The sequence below is a fragment of the Phyllobates terribilis genome, unplaced genomic scaffold, assembly GCF_046119375.1.
Source record: "Phyllobates terribilis strain yellow unplaced genomic scaffold, ASM4611937v1 Scaffold_17__1_contigs__length_24005725, whole genome shotgun sequence".
Lineage (NCBI taxonomy): Eukaryota > Metazoa > Chordata > Amphibia > Anura > Dendrobatidae > Phyllobates > Phyllobates terribilis.
Window position 1 is genome coordinate 20,521,534 of NW_027362777.1, and position 27,156 is coordinate 20,548,689.

The 27,156-nt window shown below is 44.6% G+C and overlaps 2 protein-coding genes across 3 annotated transcripts in view; both read right to left on the reverse strand.

Moving 5' to 3' along the window:
* LOC141176147 (uncharacterized) overlaps positions 1-27,156 on the reverse strand; it is a 169,787-nt gene that overhangs the window by 109,771 nt on the left and 32,860 nt on the right. The window lies entirely within an intron of this gene.
* On the reverse strand, positions 7,907-26,484 carry LOC141176142 (uncharacterized). Of its 2 annotated transcripts, XM_073660141.1 has the most exons (8): positions 26,399-26,437; positions 24,446-24,581; positions 14,844-14,983; positions 14,610-14,714; positions 14,404-14,527; positions 14,223-14,320; positions 13,936-14,026; positions 7,907-10,408 (listed from the first exon to the last, which is right to left on the reverse strand). In XM_073660141.1, the coding sequence occupies exons 3-8, from the start codon at positions 14,910-14,912 to the stop codon at positions 9,618-9,620; spliced, it is 1,278 nt and encodes a 425-aa protein (XP_073516242.1). In that variant the 5' UTR covers positions 14,913-14,983; positions 24,446-24,581; positions 26,399-26,437; the 3' UTR covers positions 7,907-9,617. The 2 variants fall into 2 exon arrangements, with proteins under 2 accessions (XP_073516242.1, XP_073516241.1); XM_073660140.1 differs by lacking the exon at positions 24,446-24,581 and having other exon boundaries at positions 26,399-26,484.

A 27,156-nucleotide genomic window follows, 5' to 3' on the forward strand; every position in this document is an offset into this window, starting at 1 on the left:
AATTTTCATAGTCATGAAAATACAGAAAAATCTTTAAATGAGGTGTGTCTAAACTTTTGGTATGTACTGTGGCTGTAAGTATTCTATAGGATTCATGCTACTCTTTTTGCTGTCGTTCTTTAATCTTTTTTCCTACTTAGGTGCATTTTCTAGGCTTTAATATGTATTAGGATATACAATGCTCAAAAAAATAAAGGGAACACTTAAACAACAGAATATAACTCCAAGTGAATCAAACTTCTGTGAAATCAAACTGTCCACTTAGGAAGCAACACTGATTGACAATCAATTTCACATGCTGTTGTGCAAATGGAATAGACAATAGATGGAAATTATTGGCAATTATCAAGACACCCTCAATAAAAGAGTGGTTCTGCAGGTGGGGACCACAGACCACATCTCAGTACCAATGCTTTCTGGCTGCTGTTTTGGTCACTTTTGAATGTTGGTTGTGCTTTCACACTCGTGATAGCATGAGACGGACTCTACAACCCACAGAAGTTGCTCAGATAGTGCAGCTCATCCAGGATGGCACATCAATGCGAGCTGTGGCAAGAAGGTTGGCTGTGTCTGTCAGCGTAGTGTCCAGAGGCTGGAGGCGCTACCCGGAGACAGGCCAGTACACCAGGAGACGTGGAGGGGGCCGTAGGAGGGCAACAACCCAGCAGCAGGACCGCTACCTCCGCCTTTGTGCGAGGAGGAACAGGAGGAGCACTGCCAGACGCCCTGCAGCAGGCCACAAATGTGCATGTGTCTGCACAAACGGTTAGAAAGCGACTCCATGAGGGTCCGATGTCCACAGATGGGGGTTGTGCTCACAGCCCAACACTGTGCAGGACACTTGGCATTTGCCACAAAACACCAGGATTGGTAAAGTCGCCACTGGCGCCCTGTGCTCTTCACAAATGAAAGCAGGTTCACACTGAGCACATGTGATAGACGTGACTGTCACGGGTGTGTCGCCACGAAGATCGACACGATTACGCAGCCTGACTTCTCGCAGCTGAGTTTTTGGTGCTTTGTGTTTTTCGGCAGTGAGGGAGTTAACTCTCTCTCTCTGTGCTAGACGAGGTCCAGCCTCGCCCAGCTGCAATCAATGCTGCTGTAGTGGGACTCCTTCAAATGCCTGCCGGTCTGTTAGGGAAGTGTCGGTGAAAGCATTTCATACAGACAAACAGAGCGGATCGTGGTGTTTTGGAGTTCTGAGCTAAGTGTATTTGGTGTAGTTTTTCCCTTCCTCGCTTTATCATTTATCTCCTTTCCCGTTGGTGTTCCCTCTGTTGTTGTGAGTAGTTTTTGTATGCAAGGTGGTTTTTGGTTTGACCCTTGTACTGTCTCGTTCGTCTAAGTACTGAGTGTTGGCATATTATTTCCTGTCCCCTATTGTTGTGATCGGGGTCCTTCTCAGGACTAGATTACTGAGGTGCAGGGATCCTCAGGAGGTAGGGGTTACGCTGGCGGCCTGGACCTCTGTACCTTTAACAGTACCTCCAGATAGAGGGATTAGTCAGGGCCTCAGCTTAGGGTCAGCTTAGGCCCCTGACCTCCTGTACGCAGAGACAGCGTGACATTTTCACCGACCAACTAAGATTCTCTCCAGCTACCATGGATCCAGTAGCCAGTCTAGCTCGGCAGTTGCAGAGTTTGTCCATGGAGCTGGCGGACATTAGGTCCAAGGTTTTGTATCCCCAGGAGCAAGCCGGACCAGAACCTAAAGTAGCTCTCCCTGACAGGTTCACTGGGGGGCGGGACAAGTTTTTTGTTTTCCGGGAGGCATGCAAGTTGTACTTTCGGCTGCGGCCTCGGTCATCGGGGAGTGAAGAACAAAGGGTGGGAATTGTCATCTCGCTCCTACAAGGGGACCCACAATCTTGGGCGTTCTCTCTTCCCCCGGGCTCCCCAGCTCTCCAGTCAGTGGATAGGTTTTTTGCAGCTCTGGGTCTCGTATATGATGACCCGGATCGGATCTCCCTTGCTGAATCTAAGTTACGTAGGATCCAGAAGGGAGATCGTCCGGCGGAGGAATTCTGTTCGGAGTTCCGTAGGTGGGCCACGGACACCTAGTGGAATGACCCGGCTCTTAGGAGCCAGTTTTGTCAAGGTTTATCCGACAAATTAAAGGATGTGTTGGCACAGTATGACTCTCCCGCGTCACTGGAAGCCGCTATGGCCCTTGCTATTCGCATTGACAGACGGCTTCGGGAGAGGTGCAGGGTAACTCCGCCCCCTGTGATGACTCCACCTCCTACAAGGTCCCCTCATATGGAGGTTCCCCTGGTCAGTCCAGAGGAGCCTATGCAATTAGGAGGTACATCATTTCGGGGGAGGGGACCGGTGGTGCGCCATAAGACAGGAAGGTGTTTCTTCTGCGGGAGAAAGGGACATTTTATTGGGGGGTGTCCATCCCGTCCCTTGCAGAGTGAAGAGTCGTCGGAAAACTGTTGATCCCAGGTTGTGTGGTGGACGGCAATCTGGGAGTAGGCATTTCGTCCCTAGGTTCGTCTCAGTTTCTCGTTCCGGCGGAGGTGGTGGTGGGTACGAGAACTGAGAGGATATCTGTTCTTCTGGATAGTGGGGCCGGGGCTAATCTGGTGGACGCTCGGTTTGCCCGGGTTCAAGGTATGCGATTGAGTGAGTTGGCTAAACCCATCCCCATATTCTCGATCGATGCCAGGCCTCTCGGTCAGGGAAGTTTTTTGCAAGCTGTGCATAACGTAAAACTTCAAGAGGGGGCGATACATAAAGAACTGTTGTCTTGCTACGTGTTGGAGGGTCTTCCCACTCCTATAGTGTTGGGCCTTCCTTGGTTAACTAAGCATAACCCGGTTATTAATTGGCAATCCAGAGAGATAAGCCAATGGAGTAAATTCTGTAATAAAAACTGCATGAATACGGTCATCGGTGCGGTTACTCCTAGGGTCTTGCCTCCATTTCTGGCAGACTTTGAGGATGTATTCTCGGAGAAAGGGTGTCAGGAACTACCTCCTCATCGCGAGTATGACTGTTCTGTAAAACTGCTCCCTGAGGCCAAGTTACCTAAAGCTAGGTTGTATAACCTTTCTGGTCCTGAGAGGCAGGCCATGAAGGATTATATTTCAGAAAGTCTGGCTAAGGGGCATATTAGACCTTCATCTTCACCGGTGGCCGCGGGGTTCTTCTTTGTTAAGAAGAAAGATGGAGGCCTACGCCCTAGCCTGGATTTCCGTGAACTTAATCGGATTACGGTCCGAGATCCGTATCCGCTCCCACTTATTCCCGATCTCTTTAATCAGATCGTGGGCGCCAAATGGTTCTCTAAGTTGGATCTCAGGGGGGCGTACAATCTGATTAGGATGAAGGAGGGGGATGAGTGGAAGACGGCGTTTAACACTCCGGAGGGGCATTATGAAAACCTTGTCATGCCATTCGGTCTGACTAATGCCCAGTCGGTGTTCCAACACTTTGTTAATGACATTTTTCGCCGCCTGGTGGGACAGTTTGTTGTCATATATCTGGATATCTTAATTTACTCGCCGGATCTGGTGTCTCATCAGGAGCACGTTAGGCAGGTGTTACAGATCTTGCGGGATAATAAACTGTATGCCAAATGGGAAAAGTGTGTGTTCGCCGTACAGGAACTCCAGTTTTTAGGCTTCCTGGTTTCAGCGTCCGGTTTTCGTATGGACCCTGGGAAAGTGCGGGCAGTTCTTGAGTGGGATCGGCCAGAGAATCTTAAGGCACTACAACGTTTCCTGGGGTTTGCTAATTATTACCGGAAGTTCATTCGTAATTTCTCGTCCATGGTTAAGCCTCTCACAGACATGACTAAAAAGGGGACGGATTTTTCTAGGTGGTCTGACAAGGCTTGTCAAGCATTCTCCTCCTTGAAAAAATGTTTTGCCTCGGCACCCATACTCATTCAACCTGATGCGTCACAGCCATTCATTGTAGAGGTAGACGCTTCCGAGGTAGGGGTGGGAGCAGTATTGTCACAAGGTTCGTCCCCTGGTAAGTGGCATCCGTGCGCCTTTTTTCTCTAAAAAATTGTCGTCCGCTGAGAGGAATTACGATGTCGGCAATAGGGAACTCTTGGCCATTAAGTTAGCTTTTGAGGAGTGGCGCCATTTTTTAGAGGGGGCAGTCCATCCGGTCACCGTCATCACCGATCACAAGAACCTGCTATATCTGGAGTCCGCAAAACGTCTGAATCCCAGACAAGCTAGGTGGTCATTGTTTTTTACCAGGTTTAATTTTGTCGTTACATATCGTCCTGGGTCAAAAAATGTAAAGGCGGATGCCTTACCTCGTAGTTTCCCTGGGGCCGGGAATACGGACGACCCGGTTCCTATCCTTCAGGAGGGGGTGGTGGTTTCGGCAGTATGCTCTGAGCTTGAGGAGGAGGTATTGGAGGCTCAGGGGGACGCCCCTGTTGGACCTCCAGGGAGACTGTTTGTTCCAGATCAGTTGCGACAAAAGGTGATCGAGGCACACCATAACTCAGTTTTTGCAGGACACCCAGGGAGTAAAGCAACGGTGGATCTCCTCTCGCGTCGGTTTTGGTGGCCTAACTTACATAAGGAGGTGGTAACTTTTGTTGCGTCCTGTGGGGTTTGTGCGCGCTCTAAGACCCCACATACCCGTCCGTCTGGGGCCCTCTTACCTTTGAAGATCCCGGAGCGTCCTTGGACTCATCTGTCTATGGACTTTATTACGGACCTCCCGCCGTCTTCGGGTAAAACGGTCATACTCGTTGTAGTGGACAGGTTCAGCAAGATGGCACATTTTATTGCTCTTCCTGCTCTTCCTAATGCTAAAACTCTTGCGCAGGTGTTCATTGGGGAGATTGTGAGGCTTCACGGGGTACCCTCCGAGGTGGTGTCAGATTGGGGGTCTCAGTTTGTGTCCAAATTCTGGAAGGCATTTTGTACACGGCGGGGGATGCATTCATCGTTCTCATCGGCTTTTCATCCTCAGACCAATGGTCAGACGGAACGTATGAACCAGAGCTTGGAGACATATCTCCGGTGTTTTGTGTCAGAGAACCAGGAGGACTGGGCTTCTTTCTCACCTCTGGCAGAGTTTGCTCTTAATAATAGGCGGAGCGAGTCCACTGGTAAGTCCCCATTTTTTGGGGCATATGGTTTTCACCCCCAGTTTTGTACTTTCAGTAGGGGGGGGCTCTTCGGGGGTTCCTGAGGAGGAACGATTTTCCTCATCACTCGCTTCAGTATGGAGAGGGGTGCTGAAGAATCTGAATACTATGGGGAACCGATACAAACGTATGGCTGATAGGAGGAGAGTGTCTGGTCCGGACCTAAGTGTGAACGATCGGGTATGGTTGTCTACCAGGAATATAAAACTTAAGGTTCCCTCCTGGAAACTGGGTCCCAGGTTCATCGGGCCGTACAGGATCAGTTCTATAATTAATCCGGTGGCATTCCGTCTTGACCTCCCCCCTACGTTTAAAATTCACAACGTGTTCCACAGATCGTTGCTTAAGAGGTATGTGGCGCCGGTGGTACCGTCACCTTTACCTCCCCCTCCAGTGGTGGTCAATGGTAACTTGGAGTTCCAGGTATCGAGGGTCATCGATTCACGCTTTAATCGCCGGTCCCTTCAGTACCTGGTTCATTGGAAGGGGTATGGTCCTGAGGAGAGGATGTGGGGTCCTGCGTCGGATATTAACGCAGACCGATTAGTTCGGACCTTCCACACGACTCACCCGGATAAACCTGGCCCTGAGGGTCCGGAGGCCCCTCGTAGAAGGGGGGGTACTGTCACGGGTGTGTCGCCACGAAGATCGTCACGATTACACAGCCTGACTTCTCGAAGCTGAGTTTTTGGTGCTTTGTGTTTTTCGGCAGTGAGGGAGTTAACTCTCTCTCTCTGTGCTAGACGAGGTCCAGCCTCGCCCAGCTGCAATCAATGCTGCTGTAGTGGGACTCCTTCAAATGCCTGCCGGTCTGTTAGGGAAGTGTCGGTGAAAGCATTTCATACAGACAAACAGAGCGGATCGTGGTGTTTTGGAGTTCTGAGCTAAGTGTATTTGGTGTAGTTTTTCCCTTCCTCGCTTTATCATTTATCTCCTTTCCCGTTGGTGTTCCCTCTGTTGTTGTGAGTAGTTTTTGTATGCAAGGTGGTTTTTGGTTTGACCCTTGTACTGTCTCGTTCGTCTAAGTACTGAGTGTTGGCATATTATTTCCTGTCCCCTATTGTTGTGATCGGGGTCCTTCTCAGGACTAGATTACTGAGGTGCAGGGATCCTCAGGAGGTAGGGGTTACGCTGGTGGCCTGGACCTCTGTACCTTTAACAGTACCTCCAGGTAGAGGGATTAGTCAGGGCCCCAGCTTAGGGTCAGCTTAGGCCCCTGACCTCCTGTACGCAGAGACAGCGTGACAGTGACAGAGTCTGGAAATGCCGTGGAGAGCGATCTGCTGCCTGCAACATCCTTCAGCATGACCGGTTTGGCATTGGGTCAGTAATGGTGTGGGGTGGCATTTCTTTGGAGGGCCGCACAGCCCTCCATGTACTCGCCAGAGGTAGCCTGACTGCCATTAGGTACCGAGATGAGATCTTCAGACCCCTTGTGAGACCATATGCTGGTGCGGTTGGCCCTGGGTTCCTCTGAGTGCAGGACAATGCCAGACCTCATGTGGCTGGAGTGTGTCAGCAGTTCCTGCAAGATGAAGACATTGAAGCTATGGACTGGCCTGTCCATTCCCCAGACCTGAATCCGATTGAGCACATCTGGGACATCATGTCTCACTCCATCCACCAAGGTCACGTTGTACCACAGACTTTCCAGGAGTTGGCGGATGCTTTAGTCCAGGTCTGGGAGGAGATCCCACAGGAGACCATCCGCAACCTCATCAGGAGCATGCCCAGGCGTTGTAGGGAGGTCATACAGGCATGTGGAGGCCACACACAATACTGAGCCTCATTTTGACTTGTTTTAAGGACATTACATCAAAGTTGGATCAGCCTGTAGTATGTTTTTCCACTTTAATTTTGGGGGTGACTCCAAATCCAGGCCTCCATTGGTTAATAAATTTGATTTCCATTGATGATTTTTGTGTGATTTTGTTGTCAGTACATTCAACTTTGTACAGAACAAAGTATTCAATGAGAATATTTCATTCATTCAGATCTAGGATGTGTTGAGTGTTCCCTTTATTTTTTTGAGCAGTGTACTTTTACCCTGTAGCCTAAGAGGTCAGGGCACTGATACCACTTATAAAGATCTGCTATCCCCGGTTTGAGCCATCTAGATTAGTACCTATATATAGACAGCAGTATGACTAACCTCTTATATAGCAACTACTTCTGACCTACCTCATAAGCACCTGCACTTTTATGGAATGCTTCACTGCATTTTAACAATATACTCTTATTTTTTTGGCAGCCCAATTATGTATTTACATCAGAAAAGAATCATGTTAATTTGTCTCATGCTCCTCATTAGTGATCCTCCATTGTTTTACTATTAACTGTTTCTGTGATTCATATTTTTTTCCTGTATAAATTATAATTAATAAAATTTTGTAATTTTTTCACTATTATATGGGACTCTGACTTGAAGTTTTTTCCTCTTGTTTCTTATGTATGGAGGAGTATGTGGGGCCCATTATACTGTATACTGGTTGGCCCACGAATTTGTCAAAGTTTTTCATTTTGGCCCTCTGCATGTTTTGAGTTTTGCATCCCTGATGTACAATCTGTATGGGTAATGTACATGGAAATGGTAATAATGCAAAGCTGTTAATTGGACTTTGCTACAAGCCTCCTAATATAGCTGAACACGTAGAGGATGATACGCTGCAACATATTAAAAAAGCAACAAAAACAAGTCATGGTCAAAGTGTTGGATCCCTTGAAATTGTTTCAGAAAATGAAGTAATTCTCCCAGAAAATTATTGAAATTACAAGTTTTGTTATACACGTTTATTTCCTTTGTGTGTATTGGAACAACACAAGAAAACAGAGAAAAAAAAGCAAATTGAACATAATTTCACACAAAATAGGCCGGACAAAATTGTTGGCACTTTGCCAAAATTGTGGGTAAACAACTTTGTTTCAAGCATGTGAAGCTTGTTCAAACGCAACCGTGGCAAGTAACAGGTGTGGTCAATATGAAAATCACAACTAAAACCAGATAAAAAAGGGAGAAGTTGATTCAATCTTTTCATTGTGTGCATGCATGTGCGCCACACTAAGCATGGAGAAAACAGAAAAAGGAGAAGAGAACTGTCTGAGGACTTGAGAACCAAAATTGTTCAAAAATATCAATAATTTCAAGGTTATAAGTCCATCTTTAGAGATCCGCATGTTCCTTTGTAGAAGGTGCGCAGCATAATCAATAAATTTACAACCCATACAGTCAAATATGGTGGAGGTTCAAAGGTGTTTTGGGGTTGTTTTGCTGCCTCTGACTATGTGCAAGGCATCGTGAAATCTGGGTCACAATGTAGTGCCTAGTGTCGGAAAGATGGGTTTGTGTCCTAGATCATGGGTCTTCCAGCATGACAATGACCTCAAACACCCAGAAAATGGATGGAAACAAAGTGCTGGAGAGTTCTGACCTGCAATGAGTCTGGATCTAAATCCCATTGAACACCTGTGGAGAGATCTTAAAATTGCTGTATGGATAAAAATATTAAAATTTGAGAGTCCTCAGTGGAGGATACCATCACCATCTTTTCAGTTAGCCATTAGTCAGTAAACTTTCGAGACTACTCAGGTCTTTCATCAGACATAGTATAACACAAAATCTGAAGAGTCACATATTTATACACAACAGGGCACAGGAATAATGCAATAGATAAGACAAGTGATGTGAAGCAGAACTATCAGTATGGGAAAGGGAGAAGCAGTTGTGGCCGTAAATATGTGTGGACACAAGTAGATCTATTCATCTTTTCTTTTTTTGTGTGGTGATAAGAATTCATCTTTCTTTTAAGTTTTTGCCCCATCTGCCCTACATACAGACCCCCAGTTGGACATTTGGTACATATAATTACGTACATTACATTAGACGTTATGCAGCTGAAAGTACCTGGGATCTTGTGGTCCTGATGTAAGTTGGGAATCTTTATCTTGTCCGTGGTCATTATAAATGGACGGGTTTTACATTTACAGTTGGTGAGGATGAATTTTGTAAGTTTCACCACAAAGGTGAAACTATCCTCCCGGTCAGTTTGCTTTCCCTCCCAGTACCTTTTAATTCTAACAATGTTAGGTTTCTGGGAGATTATACTTGTTCCTTTTATTTGTCGTTCTCCTTAGCTTGCCTTCTTTGCCCTATATGAATGTGTTTTTGTTTCTCATTCAGGTTTTTCGTATTTTACTTCATACTTTCCTTTCCCCTTGTTGCAGCCTCCCCTCTGGTTCCTCAGGAGGTATGACAAACTCCTCAACGACTAATTAGGGAGTTAGGTCTGTGGTGGCGTTTTTAGTTGTGCAGTTAGGGCCTTTCTTGTCTGTACAGAGACTAGTTGGGTGTAGTTGCGGCATTCTCTCCAGTGTGGGTTCTCCGGTGGTTATCAAAATGCGCTTTCTGGTTAAAACATTTCCTAGATTTTGAACATGAAAAAGGCTTCTTCCCTGTGTGAATTCTCTGGTGCTTATCAAAATCAGATTTCTAGTTAAAACATTTTCCATATTCTGAACATGGAAAAGGCTTCTCCCCTGTGTGAGTTCTCAGATGTTTGATAAGGGTAGATTTGTCTGTAAAACATTTCCCACATTCTGAACATGAAAAAGGCTTCTCCCCTGTGTGAGTTCTCTGATGTTTGATAAGGGTAGATTTGTCTGTAAAACATTTCCCACATTCTGAACATGAAAAAGGCTTCTCCCCTGTGTGAGTTTTGTGATGTTTGTTAAGATTTGATTTCACTGTAAAACATTTCCCACATTCTGAACATGAAAATGGCTTCTCTCCTGTGTGAGTTCTCTGATGTGTGATAAGATATGATTTCTCTGTAAAGCATTTCCCACATTCTGAACAGGAAAATGGCTTCTCTCCTGTGTGAGTTCTCTGGTGCCTAACAAGACATTTTTTCTGATTAAAACATCTCCCACACTTGGAGCAAGAAAATCTATTCTTCGCTGTGTGAATTTTTTGATGTTTAAGAAAAGACTTTTTAAGAGGAAAACTATTTCTATATTCTGAATGTGAAAATGGCTTCTTTGCATTAGGAGCAGTTTGTTTTTTAATGCTTATTTTGTGACTTTGATTTTCCTTAGGAGTCGGTAATAAATCAGAAGACAGGACCTGTGTCAAAGGATCAGATGACAGATCTTTGCTGTGAAGGGATGATGGTATATCTGGAGTAATGGCATTCACTTGAATTGTATCCTGTGTGATCTCAAGGTCATCTGATTTGAAAATTGAGGATGTCAGCTGTCCCTCTGATCTCCGGGTACAGTCATCTGCCAAGAATAAAACCAATTATTATTTTTTAATAAAAAATCCTTGAATTTTATATTTTTGAACATTTCTACTTAAATTGTCTGTAAAAAAGGCAAGTTATATAAAAAAAATCACTTATTCACCAGGACAATGACTATCTAATAGAAAACCTCATAGGATGAAGCAGTGGAGCGTGGTGTTCAACTGTTTGTTCATTCTGCCTCCCAAATAAGGAGTTAAAGGTACAGCTTCTGTCCAGCCACTAAGATTAGGGTTGCTGGTACCTGTAATACCATCGAGTCTGACAGTATGGGTGTGTGTGCTGTCCAGCTGGAGTAATCTGCTCCCTGCTTCAGCCAATTGGAAAGCACCGCACCCTACTAAAGCTGGAAGTATATTGCAGGAAGCTGCCAGATACAGCCTTGTTCTCCTCTGGGTCAGTCCTCTGTGCTCAGCTCCCGGCTTGTGTATTTGTTTCCTGTTGTGACCTCGGCCCATTTACTGACTACTCTTGTGTCTTCTGATTTTGTATTTTCTCTGCTATTTTCTGACTAAGCTACATGACTATTCTTCTTCCCATCTCACTCCACTGAATAGCCGGTAACACCGTAGCCCAAACCTTGGGGTCTCTGTGTAGGTCCAGATCCATGTAGAGGGGTGAAGAGCAAAGTAATTTGTGAAATCTGTAAACAGGGTAGATAGTGACAAGCCTGTTTGTGGTAGCCATCTTTTAAGCTTCCAGGTGACCAAGACCAGCTCCCCCAATACATTGTGTCTGGGAACTATTTCAGCAAGATCTGCATTCCTAATAGATAAATGGCGCTCCTTCCCTTCTTAACCTGCTATGTGCCCAGACAGTAGTGTACAACCGTATATAGGGTATTGTCGGATTCAAAATAAGTTGGAAAATAATTTGTAAGGTCCATTTGTTTCCCATTATCTTTTGTGAAGAATTCCAAAGTTATCACCACATAAAGTGACACACGTCAAATATGAAAAATGGGTCTGATTAGAATCATAAAACTGGCTGCAGGAAGGGGTTAAATCAGAGGATTACTGAAGTCAAAAACTGTGATGATAGACAATAAAACATCTACTGAAGCGATCAAACTGAACAGTCTCCATCAGAGAAAAACAGGTAACAAGTGGAGAAACCTCTCTGGGGTAATTAGAGTATGGGGCTCGGTGGCTCTTGGCAATCTAAACTATCGTAAGAGACAATATTTTCTGTCAGATGAGTTTCAAGAAGAAATATTAGACATTTAAAGTGAACTCTTTTATAATAGTGCAGAGCTGAGGTGTCTTAAATTTAGATCTCGGGCATTTGGAAGAGGCAATGGAGATCTTTTTGAAAGACTACCAGGGAGTTACAGAGTCACATAAGTGAGGCCGGCCGATCCCACCACAATGAAACCATCATACAGAATGAAGGTGTAAAAAAAGAAAGAATATATAAACATGTAACATCCCCAACAACAACGTATGTATGAAGGGAGAAATCCAACACTAAACCGGAGTCGCACTCATATATGGTGGACCATTGGAGCTACTATGAGTCCTGACCAGAAGAGTAGAGAAAGTATTAGCGCCCCCATTTCAGGAGAGATTGTGCAGTAATCTGAATTCCTTAGGATTGAAAACATAATGGAATTTATGACATGGAGTGAATCCATGAAACCAGGGCTCGAGCCAACACATCTCCTGCAGGCGTGAATAAATGTATATTACAGCCATCAGCCACGCACAGCTTAGACATATATCATGGCACAGGTGTAATATTTATTGCAATTCTATCTAAAAATTGGGGCGCTGGTAAGTGAACTCAGTAGGTCTGCTGCAAATGGTTTGTGTCACCATAAACCACTAGGGGAATAGAATCAATTATATAAAACCACTGCGCTGATGTACTGAGGAGGATAAGTGAGGATTGTAGGGAGTAGTAATGGAAGAATTTACAATTGTTTGATGGATTTTATTATTTTATTAATCATAAACCACTATTTAGAGATGTCATGGATACATAAATTAGTATAAAACCAAGGGTTAAAAATAGACCATTTGGTAAGTCCTCCAGGGATCCAGAGCTGTTTGGGACCTGTAGTAGGATATATAAGGACTGTAGCTACTGGCCTGTATAGATTAGTTGCTTTTTTGTAAAGCTACTGTGCATGTATTTACCTTGGATTGCGAGAGGATCTTACTGGATAATGAAGAGGAGAATAGGAACGGGATAATGGATCTTCTTATTAAATAAGATGTTGGAATGAATGCTGTAATGAAATAATTTCATTAAATAACAAGCTTCATCTTGCCTTCGATTATAAAATCGCTTTTTAAATGGCTTACATAGAAAGCATGAACCTAGATGTTCAATAAATACCCAGGCGTGTGCCCCAGGGGGACGAGTATACGCCTCTGTGGGGTTATAGAGGCTTGATTCTGGTTTATAAAACTGGTAGAACCTATGGTCTGAATCGATACCCTGGCACACCCCTGGGTATTTATTGAACATCTAGGTTCGTGCTTTCTATGTAAGCCATTTAAAAAGCGGTTTTATAGATGGAGCTTGTTATTTACTGAAAATTCTTTCATTACAGCATTCATTCCAACATCTTATTTAATAAGAAGATCCATTATCCTGTTCCTATTCTCCTCTTCATTATCCAGTAAGATCCTCTCGCAATCCAAGGTAAATACATGCACAGTAGCTTTACAAAAAAGCAACTAATCTATACAGGCCAGTAACTACAGTCCTTATATATCCTACTACAGGTCCCAAACAGCTCTGGATCCCTGGAGGACTTACCAAATGGTCTATTTTTAACCCTTGGTTTTATACTAATTTATGTATCCATGACATCTCTAAATAGTGGTTTATGATTAATAAAATAAAATCCACCAAACAATTGTAAATTCTTCCTTTATTGCAATCCTGTTTGAAGTTAGTCGGTTTTAAAAGAAATTGAACAGTCAGGATAAAGGGAAACTCTGCTGTTATTGTACAGAAATTCACACTTGGCCTCACTGCACATTTAATGTTGTCAATCATAAAAATGAAGTTTGGCCAGAAAGACTGGACCTGGTCTTGTAGGGACCATATGAGCACATTCATCAGCACAGAAGGGAGAGAAGGTAGATTCATCCAATAAGATATCAGGGTTCTAGGAAGCCAACAGCATCATTACCCTCCGCTTTCTCTTACAGGTCCATCATAATATTTTTCTTCAAGTGATTTTCTAACTTGTGAGCACATTCTACGTACGCTGTCATTTGGCTTTGTAGTTTACAGATCTGGGCAGGTAACGGTCAGTGTCTCCTAATCCCAGGGGGTAGGTGGATCCTCCAGATTGTAAGTTCTACAGAAAAGGGCTTTCCCAATTACACAAAGTAATTTGAATATTTTCGGACAGAGGAGAATGTTGTGGTCTAGCGGCAAAATGGTGATCACACGATTGTGATACGGCCGGACTACACCACCGATAAAGCAGCCACAGCCGATGACTGAGAAGAATCTGTGACTTCTCTGCATTTAGTGATCACTACTCACCTGGGTAGTCATATGTAGGAATCTCCTCTTTACACCGCTCATCACCCCTCACATATGTCTCTGTAGCATTAATATGGGTCAGATCTTCACCCTGAAACAAATATTATAAAAGTCAAAGACAGACGGAGAAGTCACAAGTTTGATCGGCTCTAATCCTGCCATCTCCACCGTTCTCATAACACAAATATAAAACATAATAATGGTGGATAAAACAAAACTGAAGACATGACCTTTACAGCCGTCTACACATCATAGGGGAGATCTCATGACACCTTCTCTCCATCTACCTGATGATCCTGAGGAACATTGGGATCTTCTTGTTTACAGTCCTGTGGAAGAAGAGGACGGGGACATCTCTCTGGTGTTGTCCTCTTACTGGACAGATCTGGAGGAAACACATACAGGGATTGAATTCATTCTTTACATACAGATAATTATAGGCCGTGTGTATTTAGTCCTGTCTATTACCTGGTGATGTGAGGGGCTGGGGAACCTCCATCATAAAGTCCCTGTACAGATCTTTGCGTCCTTCTAAATACTCCCACTCCTCCATGGAGAAATAGACGGTGACATCCTGACATCTTATAGGAACCTGACACATACAATGATACCGTCATCCCCCAATCCCTTCATAGCATTACTGTATAATGTCCCAGCATTCCCAGCAGTGTCACCTCTCCAGTCAGCAGCTCAATCATCTTGTAGTTGAGTTCTAGGATCTTCTGGTCATTGATGTCCTCATGTATCAGGGGGTGAGATGGAGGCCCCATGATTAATCTCTGGTTATGGAGAGACACATTAATAAATCTCACTGCAGACATTTCCAGAGTCCTCACCTCTCCAGTTCTGTCCATCTGTTATTCCCATAGATTAGAATGATGTAATGTGACGTCATCAGAATCTCTCACCTCTCCAGTAAGCCGGAAGAGGATCTCTAGGGTGAGGTGTAATATCCTCTCCACCATCTTGTTCATCATTTTCCTGGATAAATCAGGAAAATTTTCTTATATAGACAATCTTCACTGAGATGATCCGGTATTTTAGAGATCTGAATGAGAAAAAGATAAGCTGATGGAACATCATAAAAATCCTGTGTAATAATAAAATTACTGGAGATAATAAGGGGAAACATAGGAGGAGATTTATTATTTTACAGTATTTAGTTTTTTCTTTACATCTAGTAATAAAACCTTTATATTTTAGGCCACAGACAACAAGCAATTTCTTCCTCGGAGTCTGCAGCTGAATAAGTTTCTCATAGACTCACCTTCCATAAAGCTAATTCTCATCTCATTTTCCGACACTGGAATCGGTATTAGCAATACTGCAGGAGATATTCATTACACGTGACGTGAGAAATAACTACTTCATGATGAGGCAACATCTTCCACTACGGATCTAAAACCATATTTGGCCACAGTCCGTCACTGACTACATCACCACCGGCTGTCTATATGAATGTTTCCCGTCTTCCCCGAACTGTAATCTTCCATCAAGTTAGATCTCATGTCTGATTCACACACAGAAGTTTGAGGCTTTTATAAAAGCTGTTTTGTTTGCACAAACACCGAGGGCAGAAATGATTTGATACTAAAGTCTACATGTATAGTGTATTATGGGGTTTATTTCTGGCCTTAGGCTTTCCTATATTACAAGAAAACCCCCAGAAAAAAAGAGCAGATATTAAAATGTTTCAAAAGAAAATTGTCACCAACAATTCTTGTAAAAAGAAAAAACATGCAAAAAGCAGAAGACACATTTTGTCATTTTTTAACACGTTAAACATTTGTTTTTGTGTATATATGAACTCTTTTGGGCACCAGAACATAGATGTACACCGCAGGGATGGCATGGGTGCGGCTGCAATAAAATCCCTGGCAGTTTAACCACTTGCTCCTGCAAAAAGCAAACATGGCATCTAAGAAGGTGTGACAGAGTTCGGCTGAATGCCCTTCTCCCCCAAGTACTCGATAGTATGGGGCTGACTAGTCGCTACAATACTTAAATGCCTAATTATGGTGTCTGGGCCTGCAATGTACGAAAGTCTATTAGGCCGGGCCAGAGGCAGCGTTCCATAAGTTACCTTTTAACGCCTCCATAAACATTAGACTAAAGTTGCATGGAAGCACTGATTTTGGTAGTCTATATAATGTATTTGGGGGCCTCCCTACAGATGCAGTCAGTCATACAAATCACAGGAAAGCTGGAATATTTATGTATGGGGGAGTCTGGAGAGATAGCCGTCTGCCAAATGACCGTTCAGCCAACACTTATCTCATGTGTATGGGGCCGTTAGTATTACACTGACAGGCAGTGATAATACACGGCACTACAGTAGTACAGTGCATCACCTGAGCAATCAGAGGCTTCTGTGTTATATGATCGCATTAATGAGAGTTGTATAAAGTTTATAAAAAAGTTTAAAAAAAAGTTTTAAAGTGAAAATATCACAGTTTTAGCAAAAATAAATATTCGTCACTATAGTGAAAACTTGCATATAATGGTAAAATGGAGAGGGAGGTCAGCTCACTGTTTATTCAATCCACCTTGTCTGAAGATCACCGCATGGAACCGCCCTGGTCAGGGACTGTGAAGACCAGGGGTCTTCCATGGGCGTAATGCTACTCAAACAACACAGGGTGAGGGTAAAACAGCGTGGCAATACTTTATTGAACCACAAAGTGGACAATAAACACACAGAACAGTCCCAGCAAATACCCAAAATTGTACAACATTACACAGTCTCACACTTCCTTCTCCACCCACCTGGGACAGAACAGCTGCGACTTTGGAAGTCTTCCAGGGCCGACTACCTCTACCAGTGGCCCCCTGCTTCTGGCGGCCCCCCACAGAGAGAAGGTAGCGACAAGATTAAGAAGCCAACAGTCCATCGAGGTACAAGACCAGGAGACCCGATGGTCCCATCCTGGCCTCTCCGAGACTTTTCATGGGGCCAGGTGACCAGTGGGTCCCTCCTGGCAACTCCAAATGCCTCCATGGGTTCTAGGCGACTGGTGGGTCCCTCCTAGCAACCCCAAAACATATACATGGGGCCAAGTGACTTTTTCGTCTTCTCCTGGACTCCCCAAAAGTAGCGATGGAATCTTTCCAGTCAAGGTCGATACCCTTAGACTAGAATCATGCAGAATACAAATCTGTGTCTCTTTAGATGACATGCAATCCATCTACTTTCCTGAAGGATGTCTCCCATTCTCCTTCCAAAGTCCTTCTGATGTTCCTTGATTCTCTGTCCCAAGTCTCATTCTGTCTACAGCACTACAGACATCCCTGTTTATATTTACATCTGTGTCAGGTCATCAGGCCCAGGTAAAAGAGGTAAAGGTGCAGGGATCACCTATCATTGTTTGAGCTAATCTATTTACATAGTTGGTATCACAGGGGCTGTTGTAAATTAACTTTCAGGAAACTTAGTACAATTTGTCATTAGCATAGTAAACATGAATGTTTCCAAATGAATAGAATTCAGCATTCAGCGTGTAATGCAGTGGCTTGCAGCATTACTGTAATGGTCCAGGGAGTGTGTGGCCTAGTGTGAGGCCTAGTGTGGCCTGGTGAGGCCTGAAGAGAGAGCCAGGCCTGGTGAAGCCTTGTGTAGTCCTGGAGGGCGAAGGCTGGATCTCTGGGTGTGGGGGATGCCAGTAGCCTTGGACGGAGTGAGGCCTGGTGAGGCAAGAAGCCTCGTCCCTGTGTATGGGAACCTACTAGCCTGAAGAAAGCAGCTGACACACGACTAAGGTGAAGCAGTGTGTTATATGGACATTGATAGTTACTTTGCTGAAGGCTGTAACTGGAGCCAAGCGGGCATGTCTGCAATTGGAAAGGTCTCCTGGATGTTATGTGTATAACCATGCCGGTGAGCCACTGAGATGGACTATGTTATGTGCAGTTATGAAGTGTAATAAACTGCTGGATGTCGTGTTACCGGAAAACGTGGCTGGTGTGCTATAATTGACCCCGTGAAGCGAGTGTCCCCCAGCGTGATGAAAAGCGCTACCTTACAAGGGTTATACAAATACTATGACCTTATTGATCAGCAAGAGAAATACAAATACATTTGTAAGTCAACACAACAAGATAGTGTATTTCTCTTGACTGAACAAATCTAATCGCCTGGCTTATTCAGATTTTACCCTGTATCGTCACAGGGAAATTTCAAGGTTCAAGTAGAGAAAGGAGGAGAGATGGATTCTCCAGCATTGTCTATATTGTTAAAACCTCACATTTATTGTGAATTCATAAACACTGTTGTGATGGCATACCACCAAGTGCCGACCAAACCAATGCTTATTCCTGATTTGTAACATGTGAGTCTCTGTGATACTTTTATATCCTTCCCTTTCCAAAGCCTGGGTGTCCATTGATTACTGAGCACTTCTCAGACAATTTAACCCTGTATTGTATGGAAGAAAAAGATAATACACAAATACAACTCATGCATGAGACATTCAATAAAATCACAGGAAATCAAAAACAAATATAATTAATTGTACTGTAATATTAATCCTGTCTGATGTTCATTCCCTGTGGGGCTCTAGTGTATAATTTAAATATCCAATATAACTTTCTATTTAAGATTTTTCTTTTCATATCTCCACCTCTTAATGGTTTATAAGACTTTTCTATTCCTAATATCTGAAGGATCTGATATCCCCTTTATGTTTTTGTGAAAAGCATCTCGAAACCACAGACAGGTTTAATGCTGTGGGATTGATTGCATCAGATAAATGTCTTCTAATACATGTTTATAGCAGATCTGACATCCATCCCACATATTGCAGGTAACTCTCTATACACTCTATTAAATAGATGACCCCTATAGTGGTACAATTGATGAAATTGTGTATTGCAAATTGCTGTCACGTTAGGTTTTCTTCAAATGTGTCGGTTTTATTAACATAGTTGCATGCTTTACAGGGTGTATGTCCACATTTAAAAAAACCCTTATAGGATAACCAAGTCACATGGCGTTTGATATTTGTTTCTTGAAAAAAACTCGGTGAAAGTTTTCCGCCAAGTGTAGAAGCCTTTTTGGATACAAAACTCAAACAAAATATGTAAAAGAATTTACAAAGTCTGGAGGATCGATCTCAGACATAAAAAAAAACAAGTTTGAAAGAGATATCAAAGACAACGAGTCAAATTCAATTTACACATGGAAATGAAACAAACCAAGAGCCACTGTTCTGAAATACAGGTCACACAACAAATTCAAAGGAAATAGAGGAGAGCGGAGGTCAGCTTCACAAATCCTAATGTGTCCATGGGTTCCTCTAATTATAATTCTCTGAGGACTTATCTGATGCATCAGTGGGATCAACTAAAGACGGAACAAAAATAAATTCTCAAGTACTCCCCGCAATTCAGCTCAAAACAACAGGCCGGAAGAAAGCTCAAACGTGCCCGGACATGTGCGGTCCATGCCGGAGTGCATCACGGTCTCCTATCTGCGAATGCACATGTCCGGAAGCATGCGTTCCACGCCGGAGCGCATAATGGTTTTGGATTGCATTCCACCAACATAGAAAAGTCCTATGTCTGAGATCAGCACCATGGGAGACTAAAAACAAGTATTGCACATCCCATAATGCAATAGAAATGTAGATCTACTTTATCACTACAACAAATCTGGGATGGTGGCCCACAGTATATTCCGAAATGATCAAATTTCCCCTCTATTGCACAATTAGAGATACACAAGGATCACCACACTTGTTAATTATGAAATAGTATAAGTGGAATATAATTGATAAGAAATAATTCTGATATAGAAGCTCAGACACAATATGTAAACCCCATTCACAGGGAACTGAGTAGCAATGGGTAGAGTTTACAATCCAAAATTATAATCCAGAATGGGACTGTATTCACATCAAACAGGTATAGGAAATTTGCTCATTGAGTCCCTTAGAGGCCAGTGAATGCAGTCTAAAAATCCGCTCACTTTCTTTTTTGAGGATACATCTATTGTGATCACCTCCTCTGACATTGGGTTTAACCACCACAATGATACAAAAGGAGATATCTCCGGTTTCACCACAATATACACTGTTCTTGTATCTCACTAATGGGATCTACCGACCATGGCGTATATCGCCCAAATGCTCCCCTACTCTCATCCTAGACACCCTCTTGATCTAGTCTACATATTCTAGGGGGCGGGTGCATGTGGCCATATCTACTAGTCCTGAGGTTTTACAGTTGGAATAATCCCACTGGAAAAATAATTTAACCATGGAGGAACTTGAGAAAGATTTACATTGTCTCATCCAATTACATGTACAACATTCTCCAGATCTAAAGAAACCACAGATTCTTCTATCTAGCCAAGTCCCCTTGGATGCAAGTTTTTTATAGAAACTATGCACTAAATGGTCTCTAACTGACCAACCCTTTCTGAAAGTTATTGTGGGAGTAGATCCCACAGCACCCCTCAGGGCCGGGTCAGCCACAAGTATATCCCAGTGTTTTCTGAGGATATGAAAGATACAGTCACTCTGATTGTCGTAAGTTTTTCTTACTCGTGTTGTTCAATCTTCTTCTTGGTCTCTTGGTTAGGTATGGAGGAGTGTCTGTCTCTCCCATTTTTCTGCAAACGATGATACGGAATCCAAAATGTACCAAGAGTACCCTTTTTCCCTGAATCTGATGTTCAGGTCTATTGCCTGTATAATAAAATCTGTGACATTTGAGCAGTACCTTCTCAACCGTAAAAATTGGCCCTTGGGTTTTCCTCTTTTTATGGGGATGGGGTGGTGGTTATCCCACTTCAATAGTTTATTAGTGCTTGAAGGTTTATGGTAGATGAGTGTCCCTAGGGTCCCATTCCAATCTTTCTTGATCAGTACATATAGCAAAGGCAACTGGTAATAATTGGTGTTGGTCTGCTCCTTTAAATAAAATGTACTTTTCAGGTTATATCCCCAGTACCCTCACTTATCTTCCCTTCTTTTGAGACCCACACAGTCAGACTCTACCGGCCCTTCTCCCTGTGAGTGGCAGTTGTGTATCGCCCTCTGGGCCCCTCCCGTCAGTTTCTCGATCACTTTGCCACTTGGCTTCCAAACTTTCTATCCTATGAGATCCCCACACTAATCATGGGAGACTTTAACATCCCAATTGGCGATTCCCTCTCCCCATCTGCCGCTCATCTTTTATCGCTAACTTCCTCCTTCGGCCTTTCACAGCTTACTAATTCTCCTACACATGAAGATGGAAATACTCTTTGACCTGATCTTTGCCCGGCTCTGTTCAATACATGACTTTACTAACTCCTCTTTCGCTCTCTGATCACAACCTTCTTTCATTCTCTGTCAAGAACTGTCACCCTGCTCAAGACCCCCCACTTTCCACACTTATAGAAATATACATGCCATTAACACCCAGAAATTTCTGAAAACGTTGCAATCATCATTGGCCCCAATCTCCTCCCTCTCATGCCCTGACTCTGCACTGAAGCATTATAACGAAACATTGCAATGCGCCCTGGATGAAGGCGCACCACCTGCACAGAGAACAACTCGGCACAGACGGCGACAACCCTGGAACATGCTGCAAACATGTTATCTCCAGCGGTGCTCCAGGTATGCTGAATGGCTGTGGAGAAAATCTAATCTGGCCGAAGATTTCCTCCATTATAAATTTATGCTTAAAACCTATAACTCCTTCACCTCTCCAAACAAACCTACTTTAAGGCTGCGTGCACACGATGCGTTTTTCATGCGTTTCCGCAGCGGAAACGCATCAAAAACGCATGGTAATCCGCACCCCATGGTCCCCAATGGCATTCCGCAATGTCAATGCACATGCTGCGGATTTTTCCGCAGCATTTCTGCAGCGCTCATAAATCCGCAGCATGTTCATTAATTTTGCGGAAGCGCAGCGGAATTGCCGCCATTGACTTGCATTGAGACGCATATAATGCGCGTCTGTACATTTGTACACGCGGATTATATGCGATTCAATGTGCGGATGGTACCCAGTTCTGGAGGAGAGAAGACTCTCATCCAGACCTGGGTACCATTGTACCTGTGAAAAAAAGAATAAAATAAAAAATAAAGTTTATATTCACCTGTCCGGCGGCCCGTGCAGCGCTTCTCCTTCCAGGACCTGAGATGACGTCGCGGTCATGTGACCGCAGGCTGTCTCGCGAGATGCCGGCAATCAGAAGAAGCCAGGACGAGCGCGACAGCACACGCGGCGGGGGATCGGGGGTAAGTATAGCTTTATTTTTTTATTTTTACGGTCACACTATATAAATTCATGCCGTTTGGAAATTTTCTGCTTCATTTCTGCATCGTGGGCACATAGCCTAACAACCTCATCATCTCACGGTCCAATAATCCTAAACACCTTTTTGACACTTTTCACTCTCTCCTTAATTAAACAGCACAGGCCCCGACCACCGACCTCAGCACTGATGATCTGGCCAATTATTTCAAAGAAAAAATTGACCATATCCGACAGGAAATTTTCTCCCAATCCCCAAATGTTATGCATGCTCCTCCCTCCCACACAGCAACTTGCTAATTTTCTGACTTCGAACCAGTCACGGAAGAAGAAGTGACAAGGCTCCTTGCTTCCATTCGTCCTACTACCTGCACCAGTGACCCTATTCCCTCACATCTCTTTCAGTCCCTTTCTCCAGCTGTGACCACTCACCTAACTAAAATATTCAACCTCTACCTCTCTTCGGGTATTTTTCCCTCCTCTTTTAAACACGCCAGCATACATCCATTACTTAAAAAAACATTCCTTGACCAGAACTGTGCTGCTAACTACAGACCTGTTTCCAATCTTCCCTTCATCTCTAAACTCCTGGAACAACTGGTCCACTCCTGTCTAATCCACTATCTCTCAGATAACTCCCTTTTTGACCCTTTACAATCTGGTTTCCGCTCTTTACATTCTACTGAAACTGCACTCACTAAAGTCTCTAATGATCTACTAACAGCCAAATCTAATGGTCACTACTCCCTGCTGATTCTCCTGGATCTCTCTGCAGCATTGTGAATCTACCTCTCTGACCACTCCTTCACTGTGTCTTTTGCCGGCTCCTCTTCTTCTCCCCTTCCCATTATTGTCGGGGTTCCTCAAGGATCAGTCCTAGACGACCTTCTTTTCTAATTATATACCGCTCCTATTGGACAAACAATCAGCAGATTCGGTTTTCAGTATCATCTCTATGCTGATGACACCCAATTATACACCTCTTCTCCGGACATCACCTCTGCATTATTACAAAATACCAGTGATTGTCTTTCCGCTGTCTCTAACACTATGTCCTCCCTCTATCTAAAATTGAAGCTGTCAAAAACTGAACTACTCGTATTTCCTCCCTCCACTAACCTACCTATGCCCGATATTGCCATTTCTGTTTGTGACTCCATCATTACTCGCCAGCAACATGCCCGCTGTCTTGGGGTCATACTTGATTCAGATCTTTCCTTCACTCCTCACATCTCCTCGCTCGTATCATCTACACCTCAAAAACATCTCTAGAATCAGAACTTTTCTTACCTTTGAGTCAGTAAAAACTCTTACTGTAGCTCTTATTCATTCTAGTCTGGACTATTGCAACTCTTTAGTTATCGGTCTCCCTCATTCTAAACTTTCCCATCTCCAATCAGTCCTGAACGCAGCTGTCAGGGTCATATTCCTCACCAACCGACACAACGATGACTCTTCCCTGTGCCAGTCATTGCACTGATTGCCCATCCAGTAAAGAGTTCAATATAAACTTATTGCTCTTACCCACAAAGCTATCCACGATTCAGCACCACTCTACATCTCCTCCCTCGTCTCAGTCTACCACCCTACCCGTGCCCTCCGTTCTCCTAATGACTTAAAACTAAAATCCTCCGTAATCCGAACCTCCCACTCCCGTCTCCAAGATTTCTCACATGCTGAACCAATTCTTTGGAATGCACTACCCAGGACAATTCGATTAATTCTCAATACCCACAGTTTTAAGCGTGCCCTAAAAACCCATTTCTTTAGACTGGCGTAACACCTCAACACACTTATCTAACTGTCCCAGTTTGGCCCATATTAAAATTTTCTTCAAAATCATGTTCATACCATCCATGCACTGAATAGCCTCTGTCTGTACTGTACACATACTGGCTGGCGACCAGTTCATGTAGTGTTATATACTTACCCTATTTAGTATATTAAGGCAGTATTATACAATATATGTACATTTTACCTATTTCCTTATAGACTGTAAGCTTGCGAGCAGGGCCCTCACTCCTTTTAATATCTGAGTTATGCTTATTCTGTAAAGTCTGTATTGTCTGTATAAGCCCCCCCTAAAATTGTAAAGTGCTGTGGAATATGTTGTCGCTATAAAAATAAAAATTATTATTACAATAAATTCAGATGTAAATCTAAGGCCCACTCTATTGATGTTGAGTTCCCCGACAAATTCAAAAGATTGTTCACTCGTCCCTGACCAGGTGATAAAAATGTAGCCAATATATTTGTACCATACCCCAATATATGGATGCCATCACTTATTATCATCCCTGAATATTGTGGATTCCTCCCACCAGCCCAGGAATAGGTTAGCATACTAGGGGGCACAGAATCTCCCCATTGCTGTACCCCTGAGCTCGGGTAAGTACTTCCTGTCAAAAAGAAAGAAGTTATGAGTAAGAGTGAATTTTAGAAGATCGTTCATGAAGTCATTATGTCTGCTACACTCTATTGACCTTAATTTCAAGAAACGTCTTACTCCTCTGATACCATCCTCATGCGGTATATTACTGTACAAAGCCTCGATATCTAGTAAGGCCTGCTCCCCTACATGCCTGTATACATGCTCGAGGGTATTCATGGAGGGGAGCAGGCAAAGGGAAACCAACTCCAGAGGGATTATTCCAACTGCAAGACCTCAGGTGGTACTGTGGGGGCATTATACTGTGTGGGGGGGCATCATACATACTGCATAAGGGACATAATGGGGGCATTACACTGTGTGGGGCCATCATACATACTGCATAAGGGGCATAATGGGGGCATTACACTGTGTGGGGGGCATCATACATCCTGCATAAGGGGCATAATGGGGGCATTACACTGTGTGGGGGCATCATACATACTGCATAAGGGGCATAATGGGGGCATTACACTGTGTGGGGGGCATCATACATCCTACATAAGGGGCATAATGGGGGCATTACAGTGTGTGGGGGGCATCATACATCCTGCATAAGGGCCATAATGGGGGCATTACACTTTGTGGGGGCATCATACATACTGTATAAGGGGCACAATGGGGGCATTAGTGTGTGGGGGGCATCATACATCCTGCATAAGGGGCATAATGGGGGCAATACACTGTGTGGGGGCATCATACATACTGCATAAGGGTCATAATGGGGGCATTACACTGTGTGGGGGCATCATACATCGTGCATAAGGGGCATAATGGGGGCATTACACTGTGTGGGGGCATCATACATACTGCATAAGGGGCATAATGGGGGCATTACACTGTGTGGGGGCATCATACATCCTGCATAAGGGTCATAATGGGGGCATTACACTGTGGGGGGCATCATACATCCTGCATAAGGTGCATAATGGGGGCAATACAATGTGTGGGGGCATCATACATCCTGCATAAGGGGCATAATGGGGGCATTACACTGTGTGGGGGCATCATACATACTGCATAAGGGGCATAATGGGGGCATTACACTGTGTGGGGGCATCATACATCCTGCATAAGGAGCATAATGGGGGCATTACACTGTGTGGGGGGGATCATACATCCTGCATAAGGGGCATAATGGGGGCATTACACTGTGTGGGGGCATCATACATCCTGCATAATGGGCATAATGGGGGCATTACACTGTGTGGGGGGATCATACATCCTGCATAAGGGGCATAATGGGGGCATTACACTGTGTGGGGGCATCATACATCCAGCATAAGGGGCATAATGGGGGCATTACACTGTGTGGGGGCATCATACATCCTGCATAAGGGGCATAATGGGGGCATCATACATCCTGCATAAGGGGCATAATGGGGGCATTACACTGTCTGGGGGCATCATACATACTGCATAAGGGGCATAATGGGGGCATTATACATCCTGCATAAGGGGCATAATGGGGGCATTACACTGTGTGGGGGTATCATACATACTGCATAAGGGGCATAATGGGGGCATTACACTGTGTGGGGGCATCATACATCCTGTATAAGGGGCATAATGGGGGCATTACACTGTGGGGCCAGTAAAGGGGCCCTGTACTATGAGAACAATACGTTTCCCTCCTTCCTGTCTCCATAGTTGGGTCGTATGTATCTATTACAGGAAACAGAACAAAAACCTTATGATTCTTATAAAGGGGCAACACAAGACCCCAAAAGAGTCTCCGTGCTGAAGGGGTTAATGCCCCCTGCGCCCAGTAATGGGGTCTCCACATACCTCCACCTGCACAGCCGCCACCACATATATGGCCGCTCTGTGCGCACAGGAGCTGTGATGAGGTCACAGGAGGGGAGGAGTCAGGGGTCACATGATCAGGGGCCTCAGTGGATGCAGGACTCTGCTGTGCTGGTTGTCATGGTGCTGGATGAGGGGAAGGTTATGTGTGGGGTCAGGAGGGGTTTACAGTGTGGATGTAGCAGAGCCGCGTGTGTACGAGGTGTACGGAGCAGAGCCGCGCGTGTACGAGGTGTACGGAGCAGAGCCGCGTGTGTACGAGGCGTACGGAGCGGAGCCGCGTGTGTACGAGGCGTACGGAGCGGAGCCGCGTGTGTACGAGGTGTACGGAGCGGAGCCGCGCGTGTACGAGGTGCACGGAGCGGAGCCGCGTGTGTACGAGGTGTACGGAGCAGAGCCGCGTGTGTACGAGGTGTACGGAGCAGAGCCGCGTGTGTACGAGGCGTACGGAGCGGAGCCGCGTGTGTACGAGGCGTATGGAGCTGAGCCGCGTGTGTACGAGGCGTACGGAGCGGAGCCGCGTGTGTACGAGGCGTACGGAGCGGAGCCGCGTGTGTACGAGGCGTATGGAGCAGAGCCGCGTGTGTACGAGGCGTACGGAGCAGAGCCGCGTGTGTACGAGGCGTACGGAGCAGAGCCGCGTGTGTACGAGGCGTACGGAGCAGAGCCGCGTGTGTACGAGGCGTACGGAGCAGAGCCGCGTGTGTACGAGGCTTACGGAGCAGAGCCGCGTGTGTACG

Excerpts from the sequence above, each read along its gene's own strand:
- LOC141176142 (XM_073660140.1), bottom strand. The coding sequence starts at position 14,912 with ATGATGAACAAGATGGTGGAGAGGATATTACACCTCACCCTAGAGATC. Across the intron at positions 14,715-14,843 it reads TCTTCCGGCTTACTGGAGAG|AGATTAATCATGGGGCCTCC; the intron begins GTGAGAGATTCT and ends CTCCATAACCAG. Across the intron at positions 14,528-14,609 it reads TTGAGCTGCTGACTGGAGAG|GTTCCTATAAGATGTCAGGA; the intron begins GTGACACTGCTG and ends TGTATGTGTCAG.